This window comes from Miscanthus floridulus, chromosome 2 (genome assembly GCF_019320115.1).
Source record: "Miscanthus floridulus cultivar M001 chromosome 2, ASM1932011v1, whole genome shotgun sequence".
Classification (NCBI taxonomy): Eukaryota; Viridiplantae; Streptophyta; class Magnoliopsida; order Poales; family Poaceae; genus Miscanthus; species Miscanthus floridulus.
In genome coordinates, this window is record NC_089581.1 from 572,247 (window position 1) to 587,151 (window position 14,905).

General features: G+C 51.0%; 1 protein-coding gene and 1 pseudogene across 1 annotated transcript; one reads left to right on the top strand and one right to left on the bottom strand.

Annotated features, from left to right (window-relative positions):
* Positions 1-609: 609 nt before the first annotated feature.
* Positions 610-2,344, bottom strand: LOC136537567 (hydroquinone glucosyltransferase-like). The gene has a single exon (XM_066529498.1). It carries the CDS (start codon positions 2,196-2,198, stop codon positions 687-689), a length of 1,512 nt encoding a protein of 503 aa, XP_066385595.1. The 5' UTR covers positions 2,199-2,344; the 3' UTR covers positions 610-686.
* A 3,326-nt stretch (positions 2,345-5,670) lies between these two features.
* LOC136537568 (putative disease resistance protein RGA3) lies at positions 5,671-11,683 on the top strand (annotated as a pseudogene).
* Positions 11,684-14,905: the final 3,222 nt, after the last annotated feature.

The following is a 14,905-nucleotide window of genomic DNA, read 5'->3' on the forward strand; positions in this document are numbered from 1 at the left end:
GGGACAGGAAAGCTACGAGGACCAAAATTAATTAACTAGTGGGACAGGAAAGCTGTGAGGGACAAAATTAATTGTCGGACCGTCCGAATGGGCAGTAAGCTAGCACGCCCCGACAATCCAGCGCACTACTCCGGACCTATGCCAAAAGGGTCGATTTAAGAAGATTATCACTACTTGGGACCTATGCCAAAGGGGTCTTAGATATAAGAAGAAGATTATCACTACTCTGGACCTATGCCAAAGGGGTCTTAGATTTAAGAAGATTATCAGCCTGCTTGCTTGTTGGTTTTAGTTATGACTTATCAGTCAGTCAACAGTGTTTTTCTCTCATAACAAACCAGTATCAGTCGGGCTTATCAGTTCAGAAACCAACCAGCGACCAGGCCTAAGTAGGAATCCAAATAATTCATAAACAATGGCATGCCTAAAAAGAAGAAATATGGGACCCAGATGTCACATATGGTACATTTGAATCAAAAACACCTACGAAACCGTTGTGGACTATTTCAGCATAGGTGACAGGTGGTAATTTGTCAGGTTTTGATTGAAAGTTAAGAATCGGGTTTTATCTACTTCAACGATGTTTTTAAATTCAAGGTTAAATTTAAGGGGTAAATCGAATTTTATCCTTTTATTTTTATGTAGCACAAATTCACCAGGACAACAGACATCAACATCATCACGATTCACGACGACGAAACGACAGATACTTTGCCAAGCGCACCCGCCGTCCACCTGCCGACGACCTCCTCCAACGTCCGGCGCGACGATCCATCCCGCGCCCACGCCAGGTCCGCCGCTTGCTGCAGGTCCCCCGTCCGGCGCCGCACGGCGCGCCCATCCTCCCCCTCCATCAGCTCTCTCACCGCCGCCGCGATCTGCTCGCGCCCAACCAGCCCGTCGTCCGTGAGGACGCGCAGCCGCAGTGCCACGCCCAAGTTCTCCGACAGGACCACGGCGTTCATCCGCTGCTCCGCGTACAGCGGCCACGCCACCATCGGCACGCCGGACGAGACGCTCTCCAGCGTCGAGTTCCACCCGCAGTGGGACACGAAGGCGGCCGTCGCCGGGTGGGACAGCACGCGCACCTGCGGCGCCCACGACGCCACGGCGAGGCCACGCCCCCGGGTCCTCTCCAAGAACCCCTCTGGAAGCCAAGCCAAGGGATCGTTCTCGTCGCCACCGCCACGGGATTTCCGACCCATGTCGTCGGAGTGCTCGCCGTCCAGGCTTGGCATGCGCACGATCCAGAGGAACCTGTGCCCGCTGTCCTCCAGCCCGGCGGCGAGCTCCGCCGTCTGCTCCACGGACAGCGTGCCGGCGCTCCCGAAGGAAACGTACACCACGGATCCCGTCGGCTGCCGATCCAGCCACTCTATGCACGGCGACGACACGCCGCCTTCGTCGGAGCTTGACCTGACGAACGGGCCCACCGGGTAAGCCGGCGGGAACCTGCCTTGCTGTGCCGCCTTCTTAAACTCCTCCACGGTCGCCGGATCCATCTCGTAGAAAGTGTTGACCAAGAAGCCGGCAGCGGTTCGGTACCGGCGGCCCACTTGGATGAGTTGCGCGTAGGCCGGTTCCTTGCTGTATCGGAGCCCACTCGGCACGTCCTCGCGGCGTAGCGACACGCCCCCGGGAAGCGGGAGAGGGTCCGGGAGGTCGTGATACTCGCCGGCGCCGGCGCCATCGTTGAGCTCCACGGCGCTTCGCATGACGGAGAGCACGCTGAGGTTGCTGGGGAAGAAGATGTACCCCGGGACGCCGAGCTCGGAGGCGAGGGGCAACGCCGCGGTGGCGAATAAGTCAGGCACCAGCGCGGCCAGCGGGGCGGCGGTGTTGCCAACGTCGTGGAGCAGAGCGCGAAGGTGCGGGATGGAGCGGCCGATCACCTCGAGGAGCACGGTCTCGATGCAGGCATCGGCGGGGAGGTCGTCGAGCGGGACTGCAGGGAGTGTGGCGGTGGAAACGTTCGCCGCGCGGAGGGAGGAAAGGACGGCGGCGGAGTGCGCGTCAGGGTCCCCGGAGAGGTCGGCGAAGGTGACGAGCGTGGCCGCGAGGGCGTGGTGTGCCACGAGGCGCCGCGCCAGCTCGGCCATCGGCATGAGGTGGCCTGCGCCGGGGCTAGCCACAAGCACGACGTGGGGCCGGTCGAGGTGTGGCCCGGCGGCGGCTGCGCTGGTGGTTACCGACGCCATGGATGGACCCAGTCTTGGGCACCAGGCCGGCTGCTACAGCGCCGTGATGCAAGCTGAAGCACGACTGCACGAGACCCGTTGTTGCTGCTTGTATCTGAGAGGATGGGAGTCTGTTCACTGCAGTGCACACAGCAGGGCCCGTTTGACTATGCAGCTTCAGTCAAGGCTTTTTTTTTTCTATGGAGCAGATTCATCTTAGAGCTAAAATAGTTTTTAGGATCGTTTAGCAAAAACAGCTTCTCTTACATGTCAAAAGAGTGAAATGTCAATAATACATTTTTTTTCTTTCTTTTTCCTCCCCAACCTTCAGCATCTTCGTTTGGCTGTGGCTTATCGTAAACGATCGTAAATTTTCAGCCGGAACAGTATTTTTCTCTCACACAAACCAGCCAGCCGTACTTCTTCACGAACCAACAACGATATAACGATATGAACCAGCCAACCGCTTATCCGCTCACCCTCCCCACCGCACGACATCTTCTCTTTCTTCCCTTCCCCAACCGCTCGGCATCACATGCCCAGCTGCCCTCCGCGTCCTCCGCCCTCCGCCACGCGCCGCCACCGCCGAGCCTCACTAGGATGCCCCACCGACGCGTGCCCCCACGCCCTTGCCGGGACCGGCTCCGCCCCGGCGCAGCCATGCCGCCTCCGGCCCGGTGCCTGTCTTCTCCGCGCACACCTCCACCTCGCCGTCTTCTCCGCGCCCATCTCCACCTCGCCGTCTCGTCCGCGCGGCCTCGCCCACCCGAGTCGGGGCAAAAAAGTCCGGTCCCACGCGTTGTCAGAGGGAGCCGATGGGAGCTTGATTTTTTGGGTTCAATCGACGGCACTGGCATGTGAGAGCGCAAAATCCAGGGATCCTTCATCGGAGCTGTTCACTTTCTACCCGTTTGGTTGATGGAGCAGCAAAACAGCTCCAGGAGCTGCCCTGGAAGCCATACCAAACCGCCCCTATATATAGGATTGGATGGTGCCGTTGATTACGTAAGATTTCGACGGAAAAGATCGAAACTGTGTCAAGCAAGCTCTATTTAATTTTGAGGGTACCCACATTGCTCCATTTTTTACTCTTTGATTTGATGATGAAAACGCGAGGAGACGGTATTGGATATTTGGATTTGATCATTTGTGATGGCTAGAGAAGCGGAAGAAAAAGAGGCGGTGGTGGTCGAACGAACCAAGGAAAGCGACCACTCTATCTTCTCTTCTACAAGTATTATTGTACTACTCCGGTACGCACGCACTTGGTTCAATGACAAAAGGGGCGGTTGATGGAGTGAAAAATACTATTCATTATTTAAAAAAAAGTACGTGTAATAAGCCAAGCGAACGATAGTCAGTCGTCTGTGCCATCTGCGTGTACAGAGACGTGCCATCAACAGAAAATTTAATTTAAAGCTGTCACTATTAAGGATAAATGAATTGATCGGGCCATCGAAAAGACGACGGCCTACCTTAGTTCTTGTTTAGTTGGACCTCAAAATTCAAAAAGTTGCTACAGTACTTGTCACATCAAATGTTTGCGGCCCGTGCATGGAGCATTAAATGTAGACGAAAAGAAAAACTAATTGCACAGTTTGGTGGGAAATTGCGAGACGAACGTTTTAAGCCTAATTAGTCAATGTTTGGATACTATTTACCAAATAAAAACAAATGTGCTACGGTAACCCAAAATCTAAATTTCGCGAACTAAACAAGGGCTTAGTTGCTTTACCTCTGCTGTCTAGCTACCTAGTAGGTTAGTTGCTCTATAGTTTATAGTAAATTGTGTGCAGCGACCGGCGAGTGGCGAGTGGCGACAGCAACACGGCCAGACCGCGGACGCGTGGGCAAGCACGAGGAGGGCACACCGCACACCTTGGCAGGCTAGCAGCAGCGGCCCGGACGCCACATAAGCTGGCGTCGAGGATCAGTGGCAGGGTGTTCATGGGTTGAGCAACTCAACAGAACCAACCCACCTATCCATAGCAATCCAGTCGACGGAAAGATTACCAGACCTCGGTTGCCACGCTTATATTCATCTAGATCTATCCATTTCAGAGCAAGCTCAAGGTACATGCCAAACCAGTCTATATGAATGGGCCTCGGCGTAAGTAGTCTTTTGCTATTTCATCTTCCACAATATCCCGCCAATAATGTGGGATCCTAACCCAGTCCTAATTGACGAGCAACATCTTCTCCCCGTAGCCCACTCCTCTCGCGACGCATCGCATCTTCTCCGCGACTCCGCTCTGGCGCGCCGCTCGTTCTCTTCGCTAGCCCCGCCCTCCTCTTCTCCTGCATATACCGGCGTCCACCTCCTCTTCCTCCTATGTCGAACGAAGGCCAACGTCCACCTCCACTTTCTCCTCCACGACGGAATGGCCAGGGTGGCTGAGATCTAGCCCATCCCTCCTCTGTTCCTCCGTCGGCGAGGCTACGGGCCGAGGTCCGGCCCCTCCCTCATCCGCTTCTCCTTCGCTGGTGTGGAGGCGGCGCCGCTTGGTGGCCTCTCCTCCTCCTCATGTTCGACATGCAGATGGTGGCGGGCCGCACGGATGCCTGTGGCGGTGTCCTCGCGGGCGGCACTGATGAAAGTGCATGTTGCAAACGTATCTTTCGAGTGTTTCAGATGTTTCAGAGGTTTGTTGCAAGTGTTTCAGATGGACATTGCAAAAGTAGATCAGAATATTGCATATGTTGCAATGTTAGTACATATATGTTGCAAAGGTCTATTACCAATGTTTCATCTGTGTTTTCTGCATGTATGTTGCAAGTGTGTTTATCTGGATGTTGCATATGTTTCACACATACGTTACATGTGTTTTATCTAGATGTTGCGTATGGTTGCAATGGTTTTCAAACGTTTTCAGGCTTGATTTTTAGAAACATGTTTCGAATGTTTCATTTGTCTTCAGACACATGTTGCAACTATTGTATTTTCATGTTTCAAAAGCACGCCTTCTGCTGTATTGTCTCAATGTGTTCTTCTCCCGACATCGATATGACGATGCGGCCGAGTCCTTCCAAATTAGCAACTTGTTCGGTTGGCTGGTTCATATCGTTGCTGGTTCGTGAAGAAATACTGCTGACTAGTTTGTGTGAGAAAAATACTGTTCCGACTGAAAATTTAGAATCATTTACGACGAGCCACTCCCTTTTTCTCTTATCCCTCGGACGACGCGAGCCAGCATGGAGCATGTGTGGGCGTGCGTCCGAACGTTGTACGCTAGCAATGCTAGCTGCAAAACTAAACGGGGCAAAACCACCCCAATCGCGTTTGACAGCGCCGGGACGGGGAAGCATAGCCCGAACTCGTTTAGCACATCGATGTAGCCAACCGTCAATTTGAGGTAGAACTCCATCCATCCGTTCATTCTGTCTCACAGCATATTCATTTGTTGGTCTCAGAACTAGCCAGTCAACTGTGTTTCCTTAAAAAGCCGCATCAACCAGCGAACGTGCCCTCAGTCTCCACTGGTCATCCCTCCGTCACTCCCCAGTCCCCCGCCCAAGCGCCACCTCTGCCAGATCCCGAGTGCTCAAGCGCGGCCGCCGCCCCTCCCATCTCCCACCCATGACCCAACTGCCGCCGCCCGTCCCTACTGTCTCCCATCCAACCACCGACGTCCGCCAGTTGGATGCAGATGCAGGATTGGTCGGCGGACGGTGGGTGCTCGGGAATCCTCAACGCCACCGAGCAAATGAGCTTCCGGCGAGCTGATTCCCTATACAGAGAAGGTGATACTCCTGTAGTCCCGCTACCACCTCCGATTCTAGTTATTTATTTATTTATTTCGTTTTTCTTTGGCCGCTGGCTTCCTCCTTCAGTTGAGCATACCATGCCTTCGTCGGGGACGGGGATGGGGTGGTGTCCCCTTACGGGAAATTTCCCGTTGACATCGCTGGAGAGGAGAGCACTGGCAGTCCACGTGCTTTTCCGCTCTTCCGGGGTGAGTAGAAATACTTCCTCGATCTTTACGTTCTGACTACAGACTGATAAACATGGCTGTTGCGTGCCCCTATGCGTTGAACATCACTCTCACCGTCTCGTGTATGTGTGCGTATTGTAACCTTGCATCCAGCGGTCCACCCTTGCTTGTATATAGAACGTCGTCTCCCTCCCAAGTCAGCAGAGAGTGGAGCTGGAGCTGGAGCGCACACATTCCGAATCTGAAACCCGCTCCTTCTCTTGTTTCGCTGCTGCTAGCTAAGTAACAAGCTACCACTTCCTCCTGACTATGGCGGTGGTGCTGGCCGCATTCGCGTCCAAGCTGGCTGGCATCCTGATGGGCATAGCGAAGGAGGAGGTGGAGATGCTCCTCGGCATCCCTGGCGAGATCACCAAGCTCGAGACGACGATCGGCGACCTGAGTGCCATAATGGAGGACGCTGAGATGGCGCGCATCCGAAGCAATGCTGTGGAGAGGTGGGTCAGGGAGCTCAAGGATGCCATGTACGACATCGATGACATCCTCGACCTCTGCCAGATCATGGAGGGTCCTGGTGGTGGAGAGGACGATCCCATGGCAGCTCCAAGCAGAACCGCATCTTCAAGGTGCTTCAACATCTTCTGCTTCTGCAACCCCGTCGCCGCACACGAGATCGGGAGGAAGATCAAGGCACTCAACAAACGGCTGCGCGACATCGCGGAGAGGAGCTCCCGCTTCAGGTTCATCGTCCGGGAGCTCCACTCCTCCATTCTTCACTCCACCAACAGAGCTGCTGCAGACTCTTTGTTGGGCTCGTCGGACAGCATCGTCCGGTCTGGTGTCGTGGGTGACAAGATCTAGAGAGACGCGCAGGACCTTGTCACCCTGCTTCTGCAGGATGAGGTAGATGCTGATGCTCACCGAACCAGTGGCGGCAATGTCATTGTCTCTGCCGCTATCACAGGTGCTGGCGGCATCGGCAAGACCACCCTTGCCAGGATGGTGTTCAATGACGACAAGGTGGAGCAGAGCTTCGACGAGAGGATATGGCTGAGCATCAATAAGGAAGTCGACCAGCTTAGTGTCCTACGGAGCGTCATTGCTTCACTTTGTGGCGGTGGCGCCGCAGGAGACAGCAGGGCCCTGCTCGAATGTGCTCTGAAGCAGGCGGTGTGGCAAAAGAAGCTGGTGGTGGTGATGGATAATGTGTGGAGCGAGGACGTGTGGAGTGGCCTTCTCAGCGCACCGCTTGCCGATGCTGCTGCTCCGGGGAGTCGAGTGTTGGTGACAACTAGAAACGATGAAGTCGCTCGCAAGATGAAGGCGCGCTATGTCCATAGAGTTGGCAAGCTAGAAGGCGACGATGCTTGGGTCCTACTAAAAAAGCAGGTCAGTAAGTTTTACCTATTTATTTTTCTATAAAAAATAAATTCAGTTGCACAAATGTATTTTGTAGTGACTCGAGGTTAATATAAGGCACCGTTTGGAACACGGGATTTGTTTTTCTCGTAGGGCAAAAAATATCATTTACTACCATTTTTCTCTCCACGGGTTTAAAAAGATAATAAAATATTTTTATCATACCATACAATTGACTGTAATTTTATAATGGTAACTAGCAAATTTCGGTGTTTGTGGTGTGAACCGGCCAATATAATATTTTTTGATGTCCAATATAAAATTTCTTTATAGATATACTTATACTCATTTGGTATTGTAAAAGGTATTATTCTTTGAAAAGTTTGGTTAAACTTAAAATAGTTTATTTTGGGACAAACTAAAAACTCTTTATATTCCTGGGCACTCTCCTCCCATGTAGCCTCTAACGTGACTCGTTTTTATGACAGGTAGTCTCCGATGAGATTGATGAAGTTGAGGTCGATGGATTATTAAAGGATATTGGGATGAAGATTGTGGAAAAATGTGAGGGATTGCCACTGGCAATTAAGGTGCTTGGAGGACACTTGTTCCATATCAGCAAAACAAGAGATGCTTGGGCGCGTGTCTGTGACCACTTCGCATGGTCGATATCAGGAATCGATGATGATATCAACAAGGCTGTCTACTTGAGCTACGAAGAGCTGCCTTCAGACTTGAAACAATGCTTTGTATACTGCTCACTTTTCCCTAACAATGAACCGATCAGGCGTGAAGATATAGTCGGATCTCAGAAGGCTACGTGAACAACAAAACGACAGCGTTGTCAGAGCTTTTTGAAGATGTGGGGCTCAAGCACTACAGAGAGTTGGTCTCAAGGAACTTCTTAGAACTGAAGAAAGGGTCCTATGGTCATTCAGCATGCACCATGCATGATGTCATCCGCTCCTTTGCCCAGTACATAACAAAACATGAAGGGGTCCTTGTTGGTGAGGGCCAGGATGTCAATATCGCTCTTGCTGCTGCTCCAAAGATCCGTCGCCTATCTATATCAAACAAGGTGGTAGAGCCCGACATTCTGCGGAAACAGGTATCCCTTAGAACACTGATGTTATTCGGAAGCACTGTGGTTAATTCAAAGGAGTTATGGAGCAACCTTTCGTCATGCCTAAGAGTACTGTATCTAGATAATGTAAATCTTGATGAGCTGCCGGACTCCATATGCCACCTCAAACATCTGAGGTGCTTGAGCCTTTGCGCTACAAGCATATCCACGATCCCTGAAGTCATAGGAGATCTTCAGTTTTTGCAAGGCATTGAGCTTGTGAAGTGTAGCAATATCTCACAGCTTCCTAATAGCATCTTGAAGCTACGGAAGCTAAGGCTACTCAACATTAGAGAAACCAAGATAACCTCAGTTCCTCGTGGTTTTGGAAAGCTGAGAGATCTGGTCATAATGGGGGGCTTTCCAACCCACTCGGAGGATGGCGCGGAAGGTTGGTGCAGCTTGGAAGAGTTAGGGTCTCTGACGAAGCTCAGAGTCCTAGATGTTATAGGTCTGGAGAAGGCACCTTCAGGTTCAGTGGCTGCTAGAGCAAAGCTCTGCAACAAAGAGCACCTAAAAGAGCTGAACATGAAATTCACAAGTCAGCTCGGAGACAATGGAGAGCTCAGAAGCAACATCAGCAAGGAGGAGCAAGACCAAGCTGAGCAAGTGTTGGGTAACCTATGTCCTCCTACCTGCATAGAAGAACTTGTCATCAAAGGTTACTATGGGTCGGGCTTACCACAGTGGGCCAGGATGATGACAGCCTTATTCCGCGGCTTAAGGCGGTTGGTCCTGGTGGGCTACGCGTGTTGTGAGCAACTGCCAAACGGACTCGGCCAGCTCCCCTTCTTGGACTACCTCTGGATCGATCAAGCTCCAGCCATCCAGTGTATTGGGCATGGTTTCCTTCTCGCTCCCTCGAGTGATGGCCAGGACAATGCAACATTGGGAACAGCGACAGACTTGATCATGAGTAGGCAATCGCCTGCTAGTCTTATCTCTCATGGCGCTGGCTTTGCATTCCCCAAGCTGACTGCACTGGGTTTCGAGGGCATGTCAGGATGGACAGAGTGGGACTGGGAGCAGCAGATACCGGCAATGCCCGCTCTGGAGGGGCTTACGATCGACGGCTGCAAACTGCATCGTCTTCCTCCTGGACTCTCACTCCATGCAACTCAGCTGACGCTCTTGGACCTAAGAAATGTGCTGAACCTGGTCACCGTAGAGAGCTTCCCTTCCCTCACTGAGCTCAAGTTATGGGACAACCCAAGGCTAGAGAGCGTCAGCAGCTGCCCAAGGCTGCACAAGATCACCATCTGCAGTTGCCCAACGCTGAAGCTACTGGAGAATCTGCCGGCGCTTGGAACAGCCATGTGGATGGATTTGTGCGCTGAGACGCTGCCAACCTACTTGCAAGAGGCAGAGCTAAGCAAATTGAATGTATATTGCAGGTCCAGCCTGTTCAAGCTGATATCGTTGCAGTATGACACCCCTGAATGGGGGAAGGTCCAGCATGTCCAGCGCATGAAGGCGTATGCCATGGAAGCACCGGGAGATGGGCTGAAGGGCTATATGGACTACACCAAGGAGCCGTATTCCTTTCATGCACACTTGTTCTGAAGTCCCCAGGTAGGTACATAGCTTCATTGTTTTGATCATGCACATTTCAGCTTTCAATTTGTTCTCTGTTCTGCCCCTGGCCGCTAAGAATGTACTTAGACTGGATATAGTAGTCATGCAGACGTTGTAATAATGTTGCAAGTCTGAAAGGATCTGTTTGCCAATTTGAACTCGTTTATGTTTTCCTGTCCTTACTTTTGTTTTCCTGCAAAGATGAAGACGAGAAGATGACGAGGAATACAAGAGGAATATCGCAGAAAGAAGAGAACGCAAGAAAATGTCAAGCGGAAGTGAATCATTTTATTCCATCAAACGAGATGGTACGTACGGAAGAGAGAAACTAATTTTCATTCTTTTGCTAAATTGTATTTTCTGGTTTATGGAATTAGGTAGTAGAATGTTAGAAACTTTTTTCCTTCCTTTTTTGGTCTGGATTCCTGAATTGTTTAGTAGAGGATTTTCGTGTTCGTCGCCAGATTCCCTACCAGTCTAGCAGACGAGTTCTAGATATTCACGCTGCATCTTCCATTTTGTTGACCATCTATGTTTTATATAAGCTCGTGACCGAAAATATATTCCACGGTGAATTTGTTTGGTTTATGTCCTACTCCCCCGTTCCAAAATATAAGCTGTTTTGACTTTTCGAGATGTGCTATATATATAGTAAAAGCTACTAATGTAGACATACTATATATATCTAGATATATAGCAAAAACATCCAGTGCTGATGGTGAAATTAAAGAGTCCCTGACTTCTCAACGTTTGATCTATCTGATCCAGACGGTCTGATTTGGAAAGGAAAAACGTTGTTTTAGCATCGGAGTTTGTTGTAGCTTACGCGGTGAAAATGAAATACAGGCCATGAGAAAGTGACAAAGTAACTCATGCGTTAGCTGATCTTGGGGCTGGATGTCCTTAGATTGTTGATTCTATTTTAGTTCTTTTTGGGCATGCTCGGCTGTGCTAGCTTCTGCAGCAGCCACTGCTGCATTGTTTCGATCATGCACGTTTCAGCTTTCAGCTTGTTCTGTTCTGCCCCTGGCCCCCTAAGAATGTACTTAGACTGGATGTAGTAGTAGTAGTCATGCAGCGGTTGTCATAAATGTTGCAAGTCTGAATGGATGCGAGATGAATCCGTTTGCCAATTTAAACACGTTTATGTTTTCCTGTTCTTACTTACTTTTATTTTCCTGCAAGGTTGAAGACGAGCAGGTGACGAAGAATACGATAGGAATATCAGAGAGAGCGCAAGAAAATCCCAAGCGGAAGATGAAGCTTCATTAAGCCTGTTACTGTTAGGTGTCGAGTAAGGTTGTTGATTCTGTTAGGCTGTGCTTCTGCAGCAGCCACAGCTTGTTTTCGTCTACGAAGAAGAGTAGCTGCAGCCAGCTATCTGAGTTTAGTTGCCGAGGACACCTGTGCAGCAGGTTTACTGAAAATGGTATAATAATTCAAAAAAGGAGAGGAAAGTAAACTATACAGATTTTGCTCGTTCCAAACAAAAAAGATATAACTATTCCCACACAAATTCTTGCCTATGTTCGGACAGTTATTTTGTTGGCTTGATTCGGTCAGCTTGCCTAACTACTGCGGAAAGGCGCTGAGAAGGAACACCGTTACTGTTCGATCTCTCCCCCGTTTCAGTCCACTGACTCTGACTGCAAGGAATTGCAAGTGAATGAAATGAAACGGAAACGAACGTGACGTGACGCATCTTTTCGCTTCGCGGGCCTTCTGCCGGCCTCCTTATTTCCGGTCATTCTGAGGTCTGACAGGTCCCATTGGATCGAAGAGCCGTTTGAAGCTGAACCGAGCAGCTGTTGCTGTGCCGGCCAGGGCAAGGTCAAGAAGGCTAGCTAGCTGTCTAGCTGTATGAAGCTGCCTTTCGACAGCCACATTGACTTTCTTGGCGAGAGATCGGTCATCGGATCAAGAACAAGTGAGATCATGCACGCAGGTATACATACCACATATATAAAAGTAATACGGTGGCAGAATGCTCATGCTTCTTCGTTTCTATTTATTTATTTACTCTAGCTAATCCTATATTTATTTAGTGTTTTTTATATACATAAAAATCTCGGCGTTGGGCCCAGTCTCTACACGAACGGATGAGGTCGGATCAGACGAGATCATTTAGCTGGGACTGGGGATGATGATGGGTTTTCAATCATACACGGCGCTCATCCTAACTAGCTCCAGCTGCAGTACACGGTACGCGTTTAGGATGCGATCGACGTACAACAAGCAAAGCAATCCGTCGAGGCGATTCCGTTCCGTGGACTCGTGATTCGGATCGTCGCTCCTCCAGTCCAGGGAACGCGTTTCGCGTGGGGACTGGGGACTGGGGAGGAGGAAGAAGAGGAATCCGTCGAGGCGATGGATGTCGTCACCTCTCCCATGTCCGATCCCGTGCTCCGCGCTCCGGCTCCCGCGCCACGACAAAAGCGTGCATGGATCCTGGTGGATCCTGCCTGGCGGTCGGTCTGTCTGTGTGTGTGCTCTGACCGTTGCACTCGGCCGCCCGGGCCGGCGTAACAAACATGCTAACAGCAGTACAGCATCCAGTGCGGAGATCTAGCCGGAGACATAAGAGAGCCAAAGAGGCCAATGGCCACCACCCACTTGCTCGTTAACCTCCTCGCTGGAGGGTGGAGGGTACAGCAAGTGGTACTCGCTCTGTCCAGGAAAACATGCTATTCTAGCACAGTGTCATATTTGAGTATGCTTAGTTTAACCAATTATAGATAAAAAAGTATCAATATTTATGATATCAAATAAATATTATTAAATTAATTACGAAATATATTTTTATAATAAATTAATTTAAAGCTATAAATATGAATATTATTCACTAGAAACTTGGTTAAACATGAACTATTTTTTCTGACACGTAACCCATCGTTGCATGTTTTGCTACGGCCAGGTCACTCGGTGGCCATGGGATCGATTAAAGATGGCAACGGGCCCCGATACCCGATACCCGACGGGTATTTGATCCATTAGGGGACGGGGATGTGATCATATCTTTACCCGTGGGCATCTAAATGGGCAAGAATCCATCCCCGACGGGTATAGCGGGTACGGGAACGTTTCCTGTTTACCCGTCCCCGTTACCTATTGGGGAACCCGACTATTTGAGCTGTCATTCGAGTATTAGACCCAAAGAAGCTCAATATAGGTATTTTGGCCGAAATCTGAACAATCATATATATAGTTTGTGTGTTCTAGGAACTCTAGTTCAACTTTTTCTCACAATCTCCGCCAGCAGCACAAGCACGCCTGCCTCACGAGCGCTCGTGCCCCTCGCTTCCTCAGTTCGGTCTCTCTACCACCTTTGCTCGTCCTCCTCGCAACCTCGCTCATTCTTCTCAGCATCTCCGAGACTCCGACACTTATACCCGAGTGAAGAAGAAACGTCTCTGATTGCAAAGCTGCGACCCCAAGTGTCCTTGTTTATCGGGTATGTAGTACCCGTCGGGTATCTGTTACCCGACCGATGCCCGATGGGTACGACGATGGGCAAAAATCTATACCCGAGATAGTTAACGGGGACGGGGACGAGATGAATTCTCCGTAGCGAGAAAGAGAACGTTCCGACGATACCCGACGGGTACATCCCCGTTGCCATCCTTAGGATCGATCACGACGTATCTCCTCTCTTTGTCGTCGGGATCCATTGGGCCGGGCCTGGTAGGTTTAGTGACCAGGCCCCGCAGCACTCGCTGCGACACTGTGTGTGTTAGTGTTAACTGTTAGCCTTGGCAACCTCTCGCTGCAGATGATGGCCCTCAGGAGCCCCCCGGGCGAGCGCCAGCGCCAGTGTCGGCGGGCGGCCACCATGACTCCATGAGTACCGCGCGCCTGCGAGTGCCAGCCATTCTCACTGAGCCAGAGAGATGGGGAAAAAGTGGGCGAGAAAGCGAGCGTCGTGGCACCGGGTTCGGGTTCGCCGTCGTGGCAGCACCTCCCGGCGACACCGCATACTGGACTGCTAGCTGCCCCCTGCCCCTGCCGGCCGGCGGCTCTCGCCTCTTCTCTTCAACGCCCCCGGCCGTAGCGCATAGTGGACGTACGTGGACTCCAGGTCTCCAGCCCGGCCCGGGCGTCCGGCATTGGCTCTGGCGCCTCGACCGACTCGGTCAACGGAGTGGCAGAAACGAAACCAAGTGGTTTACGGACTCGGGGTCGCTAATGGCTTTCAATGCGGGACTAATGGCGTCACATGGGTGTAATGACAAACGGGGACGAGTAAATGCGTTCGAATCGCCCATGTCTCCTTCGTCCAGCCACCGGGCCGCGACTTCTTTTAATATATCATTATCAAGTATCATTATGAGGGAGAGCTAGCTTAGCTACAAGAAGACCTTGCAATGCAGTTGCAGGCTTGCAGCCAAAGGGGTAGCAACGGATTGGAATTGTTCTTTGTTCTGCAGGCAGCCGCCGCTAATGTTAGCTCGCTAGCTACCTGCATCTGCTAATAACATTTGCTTAAGACCACAAGCTTGCACAAGAAAATCATCACTGACATGTGGGTCTCTCAAAGGACTGCACCCAGAGAGAGCAGCACACATGAAGATGGAGGCATGGACGGTTGGTCGGACGCCATCGTCGTGCAATAATAATCCACTATCTCCGTGGTACGGGCTCACGGACACCGACACCTGCGCACCCCCATGTCATATCCTAATTAATTAATAATAAACTAGCAAACCCCATCATCAGTATTTCATTGGCTGCCGCTAAATTAG

Excerpts from the sequence above, each read along its gene's own strand:
- LOC136537567 (XM_066529498.1), bottom strand. The coding sequence starts at position 2,198 with ATGGCGTCGGTAACCACCAGCGCAGCCGCCGCCGGGCCACACCTCGAC.